This window comes from Recurvomyces mirabilis (genome assembly GCF_035927965.1).
Source record: "Recurvomyces mirabilis strain CCFEE 5264 chromosome Unknown scaffold_13, whole genome shotgun sequence".
NCBI classification, from domain to species: Eukaryota; Fungi; Ascomycota; class Dothideomycetes; order Mycosphaerellales; family Teratosphaeriaceae; genus Recurvomyces; species Recurvomyces mirabilis.
This window is the reverse complement of record NW_027041947.1, coordinates 610,501-627,368: the sequence shown is the minus strand read 5'-3', so window position 1 is coordinate 627,368 and position 16,868 is coordinate 610,501. Positions and strand designations below refer to the sequence as shown.

The window sequence follows — 16,868 nt, the reverse complement described above, 5'->3', positions numbered from 1 at the left end:
CCCTGCAACGCTGCCGATTGCCGAGCTGTCGCTGCCAGTTTGGGACAAGCGCTGAGGAAGGAGCCGAACGCGCTTTCCTGACTTCATTCCTTCGTGCCTTCCTTCCTTACACTGCAACGTCCTAGGGATCAAGCCTACTCTGAGCCGTCCACGACCCAGAGATATGTCTTTCTCATGAGTAGCGGCTCGCTACAACTTCTTTCGACTGCGGGCCTCAGTGCTATACCCTCGTCAGAACGTGTCGAAGGGGCGCTTGACACTACTCAGACTTGTTGTGATGTTTTCATTGGCTTGTAGTCTCATCAAAAGAATGGTGAGTGCCTGGCAGGCAAGGCAAAGGTGTGTCCTGAGTTGCTCATGACTCACTCGCGAGGTGACCAGTAATGTGGCCGCTGACGGTTAGCTGAACGTCTTTTACTTGATGTCACCGCTTGCATCAACATCATCATCTACTCATTGTCCGCATTGGACTCTGCTCGTGGGCTGATACCTCGCATCTCCTACCCTCTGGGCTTCGAGGGAGCATATGCAGAACCATCCAGCGGTGATGTTGTTAGGAAGCTATGACCGATCCAGGACCAATTCCGACCCGCAGGAGGTGTTTGGAACATCGGTTCATAGCGCGGAGCAAAACTGATCGGTGTCCCAATCGAAAAGACAATTGCCCAGCTAAGATTACAGCGGCAGCGGTGGCCCAGTTGTGTCTCTTCGAAGCCGACTCAAACCACTAGCAGGGTAAATCCAGGCTCCAGAGACGCCACCATATCGCAACAAGTAGACGACATCGGGTGCGGGCTTAAGTTTTGCTCGGCCATGAGAGGCAAAAGCTCGTACCGAGATCCACGTTTGAGTTGCAACCTTTGGTGAATGAAGTAGAGTATGGGTGGCCGCCAGTCCTCGATCACGCGCTCATCAGGCGAACGCCCCACTACACGTGCAAATGTCGCGACGAGGAAGGCGGGGCTTGGCGCTTCAAAACAATTTCGACGTCAGTCCAGCGGAGCACAAACACTCGACAGACCGAAGCAGAGCAGCAACCGACCTCAACACACCTTGCAAGCTCTAGAAGGACGAATGCCATCACGGCAGCACTGAGCAGGACTGAAGCTACGGTCTGTGTCGATCATCATGTGCTTCCAGGGCTTCGTCTACTTTGCTTGCGGGCACAACAGAATCGTGACCCACGACTGCGAACATGCGCTGGTTGCTGGTAATCCGCATTACATCAGACACCAATGCCCGGACTACAACTCCTCAAGCGAACGACCGAACTTCCAGTGCGGCCTTGGAAAATACTACTGCAGCGAATCTGTGGATGGACCCTTTCTCGACCATGTTCATCAAGCGGCCACTACTGCGCAGTCCAACATTAGCATCATTGACACCCAGCTAGTAAACTTGGGCAACACCCGTGGTCAGCTGATAGCCGAAGCCAAATTCCGAGGGATGAGCGATGAAGCTCTCATGCACAGCAAGGAGCACCAATGGCTTGTAGCTAAGCGGGGTGAGTGGACCGTCGAGAGGAACCGCCAACAGATTACTCAGATTGATGCCACCGCCATAACTCAGCAGGCTCTTCGCTACTACAAGGACATGCGCCCCCGCTACGGCGACTTCAGCAACGCCGGGCCACGAGCCCCATTCATACCAGGTCAGACTGTTTTCGGAACGTTCGTAGCCGGAGCACCAACCGCGCAGAATTCAACATCAGGTCAACCGTGTTGGGGCACTGAAATGTCAAAGCAGCAACCCTATACAGTTACCGGGCAATACTCTCAACTTCCTAGTCCTGCTCGCACGCATCTTGCTGCCACTCCAGGGTACACAACTGCGAGCACAACCTACCCACCTGTGGTACCGTCACGAGTCACTGGAGAGACCATTTCTGCGCTTGCGGACAATGTCAGGGTAGCTCAGCAAGCAGAAATGGCTCGACAACGCAACATGTCGCCTGTCGCAAATCAAGATCGTAAGGTCGGCCGGCAACGCGGAGCTATGTCAGCTCGACCCCAGAAGTCAAGGGCTACACAGGCCAGGGCAGCCGAGCACGATAGCGCGGAAGAGGAGATTGAGGTCGTGCGCAGGAGTGCCCGTGTCCGCAACAAAAAGGTGAATTATGCAGAAGACGGCTGCTCGTCGATTGCCTCCCGTGAACCTTCACCTGCCAAGTCTGATCGCTCTGCGTTCTCACCACTGATGTCAGATGCGTCGTCCACTGCGGAGAAAGACTGTATCGGCGCGACAACAAGCGCGAAGAAGCCTTGTGAAACGCCACGGACACTTTCCCGTCCTGCGAGTTCGCTGAATGACAAGATCACGGACTGGTCTAAGAGGAGCAATGTTAGGGAGACAAGCACATCTGATGGTCGCCGCACCATGCCCGACATGAAAGATATACTGAACTCAAGCCCGGCGTCCGAAGTTTTCGCTTCGAACAGAACTGTGGGCCAATCAGAGAACCACAGACAAGCTCGTGGGTACACATTCAAGGAGCCGATCAACACATCCAAGAAGCCTGAAGCGCTCGCTCTGGCTCTCAACTCTACGCCTCAGCCGTTGGAGAAGCATCAGATCTTCCCACCGATCACTATGGCTGCACAGCAAGACCAGGTCGGGATCCTCACCCCTGCGCCTATCTTAGCACGGCCTAAATCACATCACGCGGCATTTGACGTCGGCTCCTATGTACCGCTATTTCGCCCACAACAGCCGCTTCTGCGCGAGCCGTCTAGCGGCACGGCAATGCCGACTTCAGTATGGGACCAAGCCTCACCGGTCACATCCACTCAGCTCCACCGTGGCCCTTCCTTGCCATACCAAGCCTTCACTGTTCACACGGACAGCATTACTGGCCTTGGAAAAGAAGAGAATGGCGAGCACGAAGTCGATGTGAACTCGTACTATGGTAGCTTGCGTCGTAGCTTCGGGTCTGGTACGCCACTGGCACCTACGAAATTGTTCGATGGTGCACAAAGTGATCGCGACCCGAAGAAGCGGCTCTCTTCTACTCTGACTGAGACGGAGAAACCTCGAAAGCGCATGCGCCTGTCTCTTCCTGGGCAAGAAGCTCAGCCTGCCGCGCAGCCAGCACCGAATTGGCTGCTGGGCCAAGGTCTCATCATGAATACCGACGGCCGTGGAGCACCGCTGTACGCACCTCTCATTACTCAAGGCCAAGTTCGCATGCAAGGTAACAACAGCCCATCGAGCCTCGGTGCACCTTTCGAACCACCTACTGCTATCATGACGGCCACTACTGCTCCATCAGATGAGGGTCTCGATGGCGTTGCTAGTAGTGCCTCGCCACCAGGGCAAAAGGCTGAGCAGGCTTCAGCAGAGAATGACACCGCTGAGAGTGGCCCAGACTTCTCGGACATTGATTGGGGTCACCATGAGCATGACCTTGATGCTTTCGTTGATTGAGAGCATCAACACTCCTAGGAGCGAACAGAATCGTTCTCCGATAATGTATCGAGGCTACTTGAGGCGCCGCATTACTTATGCTACTTACACGATTCTATGTCTGCTTTCTGGAGGCAGTCCACATGTTGGTGCAACGCTTTAGTTCGTGCCTTGTGAGGAGTCGTGGAGGAGCATAAGCCGAGAGGAGCTCTGTCCACGGCGGACAGGGCACTACGATCATATCAGGACTGCGCAGTCGGGCAAGGATGGATGCGATGTGCGATTCAAAATGTCCAGCAGAGGCTGCAATATGAAAAGACTTCTACTCGGAGCCAAATCTAGCATTATCAGGTCGACAGCAGGACTATTGACATGTACGTATTAGCTTGTACAAATATCCTATACTATCCAACTATGTTCATCATCAAGTACTATATCGAAGTGATACGCGCAGCAGTACCAGTCCTGCTTCTCGGTCGTGGCCGCAGGTTCATGACCGTCTCAAGCTCACGAAGCATATTCGTATTCGACTCCCGCTTCGCTCTCAACGTCGCCTGCCGATCCCGCTCCTCTTGCATTCTGACGATACGTTCTTCGCGTGTGAGAGAGCTGCGCTGTCGTGGCATAGCGACTGCTTCGAAGACCTGCTCCTCGTCGGAAGGCGTGGTAGCCATACTGGACCGGTTGGATAATGTGTCGCCGGTCAAAGCTTTGAGCGCATCTGCTGGACTGCCGCTTTCTTCTACGGCTGTCAGGCCACCGAGACTGGAGACAGGAGAGCGGATGCAGGAGCCGGCGCTCGAGTTCATGGATATGCGACGTTCTTGTTTCGTGATGTTGGTCTGCAGAGAGGCTTTGCCGGTCTCCCAGGCTTGCATGAGATCGCGGAGGTCTACACCGATGGAGTCGTATTGTGCCATTAGCGAAGGGCCGAGATCAGTCAGGTCTTCCGATTGCTCGATTGATTTGTTGGTTTCTTCGCGCAATATTTGCATCTTCGCCTGGAGGCCACGGATGCCGGAGGAAAGCATGCTGATCTTACGCACTTGAGTGCGCATCTTCTCGCGAGCTGCCGGGTTGGTTGATTTGATTGGCGTGATGGGCATGTTGATGATTTCCATGTCGCCAAGTACGTGCTTCAGCTTGTCTGTGGAGCCGCCGAGCAGCGATGACATGCCTTGCATCACCTCTATACACATCCGCCAGTGGTGGAAATCTGGCTTACCACCGTCTGCTTCTAATGCCATAAGCGAGCATAGCGTGACGCGTCGAAGCACACTGGCTCTGTAGCCTAGGACACGGAGTGCCTTCAGCGACTCCAACTCATCTTCCGTGTCGACACCTTCCTCGCCCATAAAGCTCTCTTTGGCATCTTGGGCATTAATATCATATATCTCATAGTATCTCTCAAGGTCATCTTCGTCAATCAGTGTTGCTAGTGTCCCACATGCTTCAGTACAGGCTCCTAGTAGCGTGCGATAGGACTTGAGCAGCGCCTTACGTAATCTGCTGCACCTTCGAGCTGTGCTACTGTCGTCTAGGCGAGACGCAGGTGGGAGCGGTGTGCCCAAACGGTAGCCCTTCGAAACCAGCTCTACTTCCTGGATGAGTGACAGCGCAGTACTCGCCGAGACTTCGAATGCCTGCCAATTGGCCGTTAAGCTTGATGCTGCAGTTACTGCATTGCGCCGTACGAACTTCAGCCATTGCCGCCGCAGATATGCATATACCACGATAGCAGTGGTGACAAAGACTGCAGTCACAAGTAGCACTCGGCTCGTGCTTATTCCGCCACCGCGTCGAACGAGTGCCCAATGAAGTATGTAGACTAGAGCGAACGCGCTCGCCGCTGTTGCTGCTGCACCATACAAGGTCGTTGGCGTCAAAGGCAGGCCCAGACCGTCCGCTTTTCGCTCTGGCAGTGATGCCGTGTCCGCATTTGGCTGAAAGGACCCATGGTCCAAGTATTCGTTCAATAGTTGTGACGCGACAATCACATATCGAAAGTGCTCCAAGAATCTAGCATTGTCCGCACGCCCTAGACGCGAGTTCACGGCTGTAGAGCAGACATCGTGTATCTGACCGACTGTGCCCTTCCGTTGTACCGGATGCGCTGGTGAGAGACTCAAGCGAGGCCTACTCTTCTTCTGTGCTATGCTTCCATTCACTGGCGCGAAACCCTGGTTGTTCTCATGCACATCCAAGATCTCGTTCTCGTACGTAGGAACGACAGGAGGCTCCGGCTCGAAAGTGCCGTCACCTATAAGTGTATGTCAGCATGATAGCATACTTCAGACCAGGCGGAAGCTACATACCTTCTAGATACTCAGCTAGAGGCGTGCTCTCATCGAATATAACCTCCATGCCATCGTCACGTCATTGCTCAGTGTTTGGCTCCGCTTTATAAGATGTGCAAATGATCCGAAGATTGGTGATGATATAGTGATCCGGAGGCGCGGAATAAAAGGCACTGGATTGCTGGAGCGAAGCACAAGTAAGACAACAAGATCGTGGTATACTACTATCGCCAGCACAGCGCAACTTGGCCTTACCGTTTCTCGCAACTGGTCTGCTCTAGGCTTTAGCCCCTATCTGACTGGATAATCAAAAGAACGTGGGGCGACACGGTTCAGAAAGCTTGTTTCTCCTCCTCTCCTGCCAACCAATTTGCAATGACGGGAACCCAAGATTCGATCTCTTTGTCCTCTCTGTTTCCATCCTTGCGACCTTCTGCCGTCGCGGTTATGACGATCCTGCGGGCGTCCTGGTCAGGTGCCTGGGAGCGTGCATCTGACAACGACCACTCACGGCAAGGGGAACCAGCTATTGATGGAAGTTCATTGAACGACGGTCGCGACGGCAGCCTGGCAACAAGGCGTGCGTCATGGCCTACTACTATGTGATTACCACCCTTGGGGCGCGCGAACATTTACCTCTGAACAGTCTGGTGGGTTCAGCGCAACAATTCCCTCGCACTTTCGTTACATCGCATACATGTATCCCGTCGGACGAATTCGGCTCGCATGCTCGGCGCATCGGGATCCCGGCTGACTGACTTCGAGATGTGAGCAATCACTCTCTATTCATGAACAGTGCAACTGTGTTATCTTGGACCCTCCGTCGCCAGCTGGACTTTCAATTTTCGAGACGGTAGATCTAGGACTCCTCTTTACTGCCTAGAGTCGGGCCTACCGTCTCGAGAGGTTGACTAGACCGGGCCTAGTTTCTCAAATGCTTTGCAATCATGAAGTCTACTGCCACTGGTATCTCTGGAACTACCCAGTCCCGTCCATCTTCCAGCAAAGATTCTTGCTTCTTCACGCGGCTGAAGAATGATGTGCGTCTTCCTCACTTCGGATGGTAGTCGGTACCGAAACTGGAGCCTGATAGGCGACCACAAGCATACGCTATCGTGGGTCAGAAACATCGAGGCTATGCGTCGGGCATACCGCCTCTGGTACGAGTATGTTCTTCAACTCAAAATGTGGCAAAATGACTCTAGTGACTTCACACCACGCTCGCGTGCTTTCGTGCTTCCCTAGTGGCCTACAGGCTGGACTTCGCATACTGTGGGCCGTGTCCGATCATGCAGGGCTGGCTTCGATATGTCATTCCTGGGTCTTGTTTGCTCGAGATCGTGTGCCTCAAGGACGCCCTAAGAAAGGCGCACTGTCATCTGTCCTATGTAACGACACATACATTACCGTAGCATGTGAGGTACGAATACGATTCCGCGATATCGAATGCAAGAGCGCAGCGTATGATATATAACGGCAAGTCGGGTTCATGCCAGCATTTTCGGCTGTTTACATCGACTACCATTGTACTACCCATCACTACTGAACATCATGAATGATGAACAACGAATCCACGTCTGTAAGACTGCGGTCAGTCAGATATACACCATGCTGCGGACATCGCCTCAGGACTGGCGCAACTTTCTGGCGATTGCACGATCTGTGATAGCACATATCGACAACACTACTGTGATGCGCCGACGAGATCGCACGACGGAGCAGACTTGGCTGGTGGGAGGCCTGCAGCGTCTGGCGTTGGTCGACAGCGGTAGTGGAGAAGTGGTCGACATCTCTGACTGGTGTTCACGGCAATGGATGTCAATATTGCAAATCGAACCTCAGAACGTCGAAGCCTTGCGAGGACTCGGGCGAGCATGGCTTGCTCGTGCGCAGCCAGCGCTGACCCGCATACATCGTCTCGATGGAGCTTCATCTTCTAGTGAGGGCAGCTCACAATGGTCCGCCCCTTCCATGACCACAAGCGATGACGAGAGGCAGTCTGCTGCAGCTAAGGCAGAGGCTGAACGCCGCTCGGGCACGGCGGACTACGTGGAGGCGCGTGGGTCGCTACAGCCTGCGATTGACTATCTAGAAAGGGCACTGGCCGCGGCAACGGCGCAACGATCGCTCTCGGGAGAGATGCTGGCTACAGTATGTGCTCTTGCTATCTTTGATGACGGATTCTGACACCCTACAGACTGCCGAAGCGTATATGTCGCTAGGCAACGTCTCAAGTCCACGCATCAATCAGACTCACTTTGCCAGAGCGCTACAGCTGCTAAGGGCAGCGGCCGCTATACAGGGTTACACGCTCAGCAGATATCTGCAGCAGTATGTCGACATGTCTCGTGTATGCAAATTCCTCGCTAACGAACGTAGATTCCTCGACGACTACGGTCGCCTCCTCGACTAGATCGCTCAGCCGCAACATGGTTGGCAAGTGAGTCATTCGTGTTCGTCATTTCAAATGGTGGCGCTATAGTATACGATGGCGTGGGTGCATATGGGCAGGGCTCACACTACTCGCAATGGGATCTAGATCTGGCAAGTGCCTTGTGTACAGTAGCATCCAGGGCGGTGCAAAAATGTAGGACTATCCGTAGCTGAGAGAATCTTACTGCTTTACGGCCGAGAAGAGGTGAATCATCTGTGTTATGCCAGTAGGCCAAACTAGGTGCAATCTCTCATGTAGAATCTAATACGAGCGCTCCTCACGTCTCACATGTCGTACGGAGGAGTTCATGGAGGCATTGACTTTCTCGTGTTGCTGTTGTCCTTCGCATCAAGTTGATGATTTGAAGTGACGTTGCGTTGCACATGTCGGACCGGAGTTTCCTGCAGTGCCGAAAGCCTTTCGACCTACATCGCCTTTTGGCTTGGATGCTTTACTTGTGCCATTAATCAGCGATTCTGATATCTTCTTTCCGCACGACACTCCATCTGGACTTATCTCATAGACCCCTACCTCCACCACTCACACTGCCTTGGCTCATCCTAGTCTCGTTGTGCGCGCGAGGACACCCGGCCATCACGGAAGCCACATAGCTGGGCAGGCCAAAGCAGCACTGCACGTGTCCGCGCATCAGACTTCCGCACCAGGAACGATCCGGAGTCTGGCGTATCGAAGATGATAGACGAGAAGGACCTAGCCAGGCGGCCTATTGTACAGGAGAGTGTTCAGCATAATGCTCGCGTAAGTCCGACTGGTTCTCCTCCTCATCCCTGACCAAGGCATATGCCATGTAACCTCAACCAAGCCAAAGCGCCCTTTCCAACCCGCTGACACGCTCGCCACAGACCGTCTCGAATATTCGCGCACTAACTGCATCGCTCTTCGGAGTCGCCGCCGGCACACTAGGACTGGAATCATTCCCTGGCTTCATCTTTTACTTTCTCGGCACGGCTACCGTTTCCATGCTCATATACGCTCTCAAGGCAGAGAGCAAGCCCGAATCGTACTTCTTTCAACCTCTTGGGGATCTCTGGGCGGGGGATCTGTTTGGTGGGCTCATGTCTTTTGTGCTCACCTGGACCTTGTTCTATGGGCTGTGCAAGGCTTGAGTTGCTAGCCTCTTTGGCTACCATGTTGCGCCAGATCGATGCTTCGCAGCTCTAGCGTGGCTCGGGTTCGCATGTCTGGGCTCGCTGTGTCAAGACCATCTTGAGTGGTAGCCTGGAGGTATTGTGACCTGCTAGAGGCTGGAAATGTGAACCGGCATTGACAAGTGGCCACGCCTTCGCAACGACTACGACCATCGATTTCAGAGCACAGAATGGATGACATTCGCTCCGGGTGAAAGCGTGCCCGTGGCATTACTGGGGCCTTTTGGTATCAGGACGCCGAATTGAATGCACCGGAGAACACGTGAAAGTCCACCACGCGGTCCTCATCAGCAACCATATCACGCTGCACAATCCAGTATGTGCGATTCGAAGCACGACTTAGTAGATACAGAACGGAGTATGCTGGGTTCTGGGACTGTGAAGTCAACGGACATACGAGTTCGACTGCTCACGCACTTGTGGTAGATATGGCAGGGAAGTTCAACAAATCGGTCTATCTCAATACCATCGTCTTGCGTCATCTCCCAACTCTACTCATCGCCTATGTTCTTCCGCACGCAATAATGAGCTGTGTACCTGATCACATGAATCGTGTTAGCAATGAGACCCACCACTTCCGCTCCCGTCCATATAGAGCTTAGCTCATCCAGACGCGAAGCGCGTAAAGTGGGATTTCGCGTGACATTGCTTTGCTGTACAAACACTCGCCTCAAGCAATATCAAGGACGACGACAACAGAGAGCCCCTTCGCAAACGGTATCCAGACAATTCGAAAGATCAGTGAAAAGCTACACATCAGTAGGAACTGCCTTTCCTGACGACATGAACACTACATGTACTAACAAATCAACAGTGCTTGAGGCACGTTTGGAGCAGGCACAGCTGCTCAAGAAGGTAACATACCAATTCTCCTTCATCAGTCTCACTCGCATGCTGACTCCGCAACAGGTCGTCGATGCCATCAAAGACCTCGTACAAGACTGCAACTTCGACTGCAATGACTCCGGCATCGCCCTCCAAGCCATGGACAACTCTCACGTCGCCCTCGTCTCTATGATGCTCAAATCCGAATCCTTCTCACCCTTCCGATGCGACCGCAACATCGCCCTCGGCATCAATTTGACTTCATTGCAAAAGGTGCTACGATGTGCGCAGAACGAGGACATTCTCACAGTCAAGGCAGAAGATGCACCAGATGTTGTGAACATGGTGTTCGAGAGTGCGGACAACGACAGGATCAGCGAGTACGATATCAAGTTGATGGACATTGATCAAGAGCACTTGGGCATCCCGGACACAGAATACGCTGCTACGATCTCAATGCCAAGCTCAGAGTTCCAGAGGATCTGCCGAGATCTAACGGCGCTGTCGGAGTCTGGTGCGTATGTCCGTACTCTGAGAGACATGTTCATTGATCCTCTAACCTTCTCACAGTGGCCATTGAGTGCACGAAGGAAGGCGTGAAGTTCGCATGCAACGGCGACATCGGCTCGGGTGCTGTCACCCTTCGCTCACACACAGACGTCGAGAAGCCCGAGAGGAACATCGAGATCAACCTGTCGGAGCCGGTGGCGCTCACGTTCTCGCTCAAGTACCTCGTCAACTTCTGCAAGGCCAGTGGTCTCAGCGACTCCGTGAAGTTGTGCTTAAGCAACGAGGTTCCCTTGCTCGTTGAGTATGCACTGAGCAATAACAGCTACCTCAGATTCTACCTCGCACCCAAGGTGAGACCATTCCTCCGTACATACTGGTGACCTAAGCTAACAGTGGTTAGATTGGTGACGAGGAGTAAACTTTGGCCCGCAAAACAATGTGGATAATGTCAAACACCATGGCGGCGCTGGTGGGATACTGCAACTACGATCTGGTGATTACGACAACGAGCGATCGTGCAACGACCGTCTAGATGCGTATGAGGAAATGTATAGCATGAGGAGGTTGGAAAGCATGAGCGTGTTGTGGAAATGTTTCGCCTGCACGAGCCAGAATCGGAAGCGCTTGCGTCAGAGCATGAATTTCGACGCGGTTTGTTGATCGTACTTTGTCAAAATATCATAGCCAATCCAAAACTGTAAAACACACTTATACAAGCCAATCTAACCGCTGCGCGTTTCATATCACGACTGATTGTACGCCATACGATATAGCGAGTCGGCTGCCATGGCCGAGTCACTGGTGCCGGAGACTCACGTCCTGGCCATAGCCAGTCATGTGGGTGCTCTTCCACCATGAGACATCGAGCACGGCTGACTGTGCAACAAGGTGACGTCCGGGTAAGTGTGAGAGGCTCAAGAGTTTAGGAAGTCGTGCTAAGGTTGTATAGATATGTCGGCAACACAATGGCCACGTTCTGCATGCAGACGCTCGGCTGCGAAGTTTCCGCCATACATACCGTCAATTATAGTACGAGCACGCGACCTTCTCGAACAACGCTGTACTAACTGAATACTGCAACACAGGCAACCACGTAGGCTACAGACGATTTAAGGGGCGCAAATCACAACCAGAGGAGCTCGCAGAATTATGGGATGGTCTCAAAAATGCTCGCCTTGATGGCTTCGACGTACTCTTGTCCGGCTACTGCCCTTCATCTGCCACGGCGGAGCAAGTCGGCAGGATAGCACGTGAGCTCAAGAGCCGGTCGCGCACGAAGCCTGGCTCTTTCTTCTGGGTACTCGATCCGGTCATGGGCGACAATGGTAGGATATACGTGGCAGAAGACACAGTGCCTGTATACAAGAGTCTGTTGAAGGATGCGGATCTCATACTACCGAATCAATTCGAGGCAGAGCTCTTGTCCGAGGTCAAGATACATGATCTGGCCAGTATGAAGCGGGCGATAACAAAACTTCACAAGGACTATCGAGTACCGCACGTCATCATCACAAGTATACGACTACCTGCTACATCGTCGAACACGCCAATTCAGGTCGAGGAGGATCTATCCGCGAGCGCGAAGCTGACTATCATCGGATCCACGGCAACAGATGACATGGAGCCCCGACTCTTCCGGATCACTGTCGATGCTCTTCCTGTCTTCTTCTCCGGCACTGGTGATATGTTTGCTTCTCTCATGGTAGCGCGACTACGACAAGCTGCGCAGGATGCGGATGTGCTGGGTCGAGCGAGCTGGAGAAGTCCTGATGATGTGCAAGCCACCGACCTGCCTTTGGCGAAAGCTGCAGAAAAGGTCCTGGCTAGTATGCATGCTGTTTTGAAAGACACAGCTGCTCACTACGACGCTGCCACGGAGAGACTAAAGGCCGAGCAGGACGGCGCATTGAATGAAGGCAAAGGAGAAGAAGCCGAGGCGGAGAAGGCTACGCAACGGCACCTCTCGCTGACCAGGGCAGCAGAGGTCCGAGTCGTGCGTAACATTCCAGTGCTGTTATCGCCACCAGATATGGAGTGCTTCAAGGCACAACATGTAACGATACATGAGAATCATGGTTGAAGTGGGCGTGGCGGTAGCGTGAGACGAGCTTGTTGACATGTAGAGATAGAGCTGATCATCAAGATTCTTCTACCAGGCTGCTCTTGAAGCATGCTATTTCCAGTCTCTTCGTTCACATAGCTCTTTGGCGCTGTGGGACGATTCACAGCTGACTCGAATACTGAGTCTGGGGCAAAGGTGGGGCGCCTAAGGCACTTCTGCAGTTGGGCGATGCAGCTCTGGGACACAAATGACAACGCTGCTAGACCGGTGACTACCTTGGAAGCTCAAGAGACGTAGTGTCGTGGCGTTGATGAGCCTTTTGTACCCGAAGTGACGTTCAATGTAAAGTGTCGGAGCATTCAAGGAAGTGAGGTTGGCCGGGTCTGCACGTGCGAGCTTACCACTGCACCTCACCTCACTCCAACGGCAAACAGCTCCCGCATGCCATCATTTTCTGACGTGGCCGTCACCAGCCCATGACATTCATGTAACACAGCTAATCAATATCGAGCCTTGATACCGCAGCTGGCCTGACGGTGACATGGCTCCCCGCAGGTCGCCAGATTCGTCCAGCACCGACTCCCAGCTCAGTGAACCAAAGACCAGCCTCACGACCAAAGACGACAGCACTTTCGATTTCTTCCGCCTCCCCCGGGAACTTCGCGACCAAATCTACTTTGACAGTCTAGCCTACAAGCGCAAGTACCCCGACCAGAGTGGCGCACGAGTCCGAGGCCGTCGAGTCGCCGACCCCAATTTCCTCCTCATCAGCAAACAGTTCAAGTCCGAGTATCTGGAGCGTGCAGAGCAGCATACAGCACTTATCATAGTCGACCGTCCCGAGTACCACGGCGACAACATCACCCTGCCCAGCGAGATCGCCTACGCCCGTCATCTGGAGGTCCACATCGCGATCGCCTGCGATGCCCCCGACCATGTCGGCAACCAGTGCCGTGTGACGAAGGAAGTCCGAATGCATCACCGCTGGCTCTCGAACCTCTGCACCAAAATGCGACATCTGCAATCTGTCCAGGTCGACATGGTCATCGATCCTCATCAGTACATCAACGAGTGCGAGGCGAAACTCATGGAGATGCAGTATAAGCTCTCGAATGTCCTTGAGCTGTCATCGCTAAGGCTGTTCTATTGCGATTATGCGGGTAGGGATTTTGGGTGGAACTTTGGCAAGTCGAGGAAGTTGGCATGGGAGTGGGATGCGGAGGATCGGTCGCTGCATCGTGTGGCGAGTAGTTCGGTGAAAGGTGAGATTTGTGAGGCGGATGGAAAGGGTGGCGAAGAGAATGACTCGGCGTGATGGTGACTGCTTGTCAGCACTGCCAAGCTTGGGATGAACTTGGGGAGCTCTATGAGACTGACAATGGCTGCGGGAATTTTGGCGGGAGGAGTTGTGGTTGTAGCCCTTTTGGATCACGATGCTACGTTGTTACGACGCGCCATAGATTGGAGTTCATTGTTTTCACATTGCTGTAAGCTTAGCTATGTATTGCTATGGCGTGCCAGACGATCTCGCGTCAAATCATCATGCTCTCTGACCTGACCGGTAGTCTTGTCGAAGGTTCCATCCTGGATGGCTATGTACCCTCAAATGCGGACGTATAAGCTCCGTGCCCTCCATCTGACCCAATGCCAGCCTAGTGGCATTAGCCCCGCCCTTCGCCATCTGCTCCTATGTGTACAGTAGCCAAGGTTCCCAGCCCTACCCTCCCCGATAGCAATAGATCGATTTGCACTAACTGGCTTACACGTACTTCCCAAAGAAGTCATCACTCTGAAGCGCTTCCACCTCATCCGGCACAACACTGATGATGACCTCAGCAGACCCATCTGGCAACTTGGGCATGATGCCGTTGAGGCCAGGCTCACCAGGGTATCTGAATCGCACCAACGGACCGAATGCTTCGCCCCAGTCGTACCCATAGATGCAGCCGCTAGTCCAGTTGGTGCCGGTGGCCCAATCGAGAGTGCCAAGGTCAGCGGTCATGTAAGCCCAGTCGATCCAGCGCTTGTTGACTTCTGCGAGGTAGCTTTTGACGAGCTCAGGGGTCGCGGCTGTGATGGCGTCGCGGATTGCGCCGGTAGCGTGCTTGAGACCAGATGCGGAGAGCAGGGCTTCGAGGTTGGAGCGAACGGCCATTTGATAGATTACATTGCCGATGTAGTTTGGTTGTAGGCCAATGTGGCGACGCCCGTCGGACGGGAAGAAGAGCGTGCTGGTCGTAGAGTGCGGTAGGTGAAATGAAGGTGCTGCACGATGGCTACGAAGCAGTAGTGACGAGCGCCACATCAGTCCAGCAAGCGCATCATGGGTTGAGATCTGCTTTCTCTTGGAAGGAGTGGCGTCTGCCTTGAGTGTCTCAAGCTTGGAAGCCGGAATTTGGATGCACACGGGTGTCGTGGTCGGGGCGTGGATGACTTCTGCATCTGCTTGCTTCGGCATTCGTCCGTAGCCGGGATGCTCCTTGATGTTAAATGGCTTGTCGCTGGTCACATTCCGTAGCACGCTTCTGTCAAGTGCGAGTGGCTTCTGGTCGCTGGTGTCTTGGACTTCGATGATACCATTGGCGGCTCCTTTGTGTTGTGATAATCTGACGTCCTCGCTGAGCATGCGAAACATCTCATTGTTGGCGGAACCATCGGTGACATTGTGAGAGATGGCCCAAGTGAGGACCGTACCGCCTTCGAGGAGCGTGTACTGAGCCTTGCACGCCACGTAAGGATAGTCACATCGCAGATCGTGTGGAACCGGGACCAGTGCTGCATATGGCAGACTGGCCGGCTGGAAGTTATTAGCCTTGAGTTCATCGAACGACGGCAGGTGCGATCGTAGATCCTTGACCACGAGCTCCAACCCGTCGCCAGGCTCAAGGGTGCACTTGCCGAGCTCGTCGTGGACAGCCGGGTCAAGTGGATGAGGGATGATTGTGCCGCCCAGGAAGGGACACTTCTGGACCAGGTTCTTGAGGCCGGCTCGCAATGATGTGAGTTGGTCTTGGCGCTGCGCCTCGGAAGTACACTGGAAGATCAGGAGGCGGCGCCCGTAGTGAGGTGGGAAAAGAGCATCGAGCGCGGGAAGCTCGATTTCGAATGACGGTCCAGTAATTAGCTCAGTGCTGTCAAGTATGCCTGCCATCGAAGCAGCCCACACAGTGTGAGGCGGATGTTTCTTCAATGCTGTTCAGACAAAGCAGAGTCCAGGTGGAAGTCTGTGTCGATGTATTCGAGAAGTAATGATGATCACGTGAGAGACGTTTTGGTATAGAGGAGAGAAAACACTTCTTATCAACAAGTGAAGGATGTCGCAAGTGCCACTCAGTCGATCGCGCTTGCCGTTCAGTAAAGATAAGAAAACGCTCTTGCCAACCTGCTTCACCGGTGTGAATGGTCACATTTTTCCTCTCTTACATACACCTTGCCTCAAAGGGCCATCGAAGAGGCCGCAAAGGCTCATGAAGACTCATTGGGGCGCAGAGCCTCAACGTCCGGTAAGGACAAAGTGGAAGGATGATAGGAATGCCGTCTCGACTGTGAAGTCAAACGACTTGTTCGCGCACATTGGTCCCGGAATACAAGACGCAATCACTGGGATTCCGAAGATCTTGCGAGCTAAACGGTACTCGGATCTTGAGAGGAGATGGACGTGGTGTGATTCAGAGAAGTCGGCAATCGTGCATACGCATCGGCTTACGTTACTTGATTTCATATCCGGCGCAGGACTGGCATCGGCTATTGCGGGCAAGGCGATGGACGGTTGTGCCACGCCGGGCATCTCTAAGCCATCCACTGTATAACAAGACAACCAAGATAAATGTCGAGCTGAGTGCACTCGAGATGCTTCGATGATAGTTGCACCGTGAGACAGCAGGCTGACTGGAGGCTGAGTGCTGATTGGCTGCAAAAGATCGCCAGCATTCACATGTATGCCTCGGCCTAAGCACAGTCGCCGACCTCATGATCTGGTCAGGCTGATGTAGACGTCCCCCAAGGTGAGAATATTAATGCAGGGCACGAGCTCGAACATGTGAATAGCAGCTATCAAAAGTCTTCCAAGATCCCCCAAGGTCATTCCCATCAAGAAGCACAGAGTTCTGCCATTCCGTACCGTTGTACCCAGATCTCGAATCCCACAGCCTCGCCTCCGCACCTCGGCA

At 53.5% G+C, this 16,868-nt stretch overlaps 6 protein-coding genes across 6 annotated transcripts; 4 read left to right on the top strand and 2 right to left on the bottom strand.

Moving 5' to 3' along the window:
* Window positions 1-1,128: 1,128 nt before the first annotated feature.
* LTS14_005577 (uncharacterized protein) lies at window positions 1,129-3,423 on the top strand (the record flags this gene model as incomplete). Its single annotated transcript, XM_064838275.1, has 2 exons — window positions 1,129-1,651; window positions 1,760-3,423. 2 exons carry the CDS (start codon window positions 1,129-1,131, stop codon window positions 3,421-3,423), a joined length of 2,187 nt encoding a protein of 728 aa, XP_064694360.1.
* A 410-nt stretch (window positions 3,424-3,833) lies between these two features.
* LTS14_005576 (uncharacterized protein) lies at window positions 3,834-5,766 on the bottom strand (the record flags this gene model as incomplete). The annotated part of the gene is made up of 2 exons (XM_064838274.1): window positions 3,834-5,662; window positions 5,718-5,766. The coding sequence occupies 2 exons, from the start codon at window positions 5,764-5,766 to the stop codon at window positions 3,834-3,836; spliced, it is 1,878 nt and encodes a 625-aa protein (XP_064694359.1).
* Window positions 5,767-10,085: 4,319 nt separating this feature from the next.
* On the top strand, window positions 10,086-11,055 carry POL30 (proliferating cell nuclear antigen; the record flags this gene model as incomplete). The annotated part of the gene is given in 5 exon segments (XM_064838273.1): window positions 10,086-10,098; window positions 10,117-10,157; window positions 10,212-10,641; window positions 10,698-10,987; window positions 11,038-11,055. 5 exon segments carry the CDS (start codon window positions 10,086-10,088, stop codon window positions 11,053-11,055), a joined length of 792 nt encoding a protein of 263 aa, XP_064694358.1.
* A 547-nt stretch (window positions 11,056-11,602) lies between these two features.
* BUD16 (putative pyridoxal kinase) lies at window positions 11,603-12,717 on the top strand (the record flags this gene model as incomplete). The annotated part of the gene is made up of 2 exons (XM_064838272.1): window positions 11,603-11,666; window positions 11,723-12,717. The coding sequence occupies 2 exons, from the start codon at window positions 11,603-11,605 to the stop codon at window positions 12,715-12,717; spliced, it is 1,059 nt and encodes a 352-aa protein (XP_064694357.1).
* Window positions 12,718-13,240: 523 nt separating this feature from the next.
* Window positions 13,241-14,014, top strand: LTS14_005573 (uncharacterized protein; the record flags this gene model as incomplete). Its single annotated transcript, XM_064838271.1, has 1 exon — window positions 13,241-14,014. The coding sequence occupies one exon, from the start codon at window positions 13,241-13,243 to the stop codon at window positions 14,012-14,014; it is 774 nt and encodes a 257-aa protein (XP_064694356.1).
* Window positions 14,015-14,458: 444 nt separating this feature from the next.
* LTS14_005572 (uncharacterized protein) lies at window positions 14,459-16,486 on the bottom strand (the record flags this gene model as incomplete). Its single annotated transcript, XM_064838270.1, has 2 exons — window positions 14,459-15,883; window positions 16,406-16,486. The coding sequence occupies 2 exons, from the start codon at window positions 16,484-16,486 to the stop codon at window positions 14,459-14,461; spliced, it is 1,506 nt and encodes a 501-aa protein (XP_064694355.1).
* Between the last annotated feature and the right edge of the window lie 382 nt (window positions 16,487-16,868).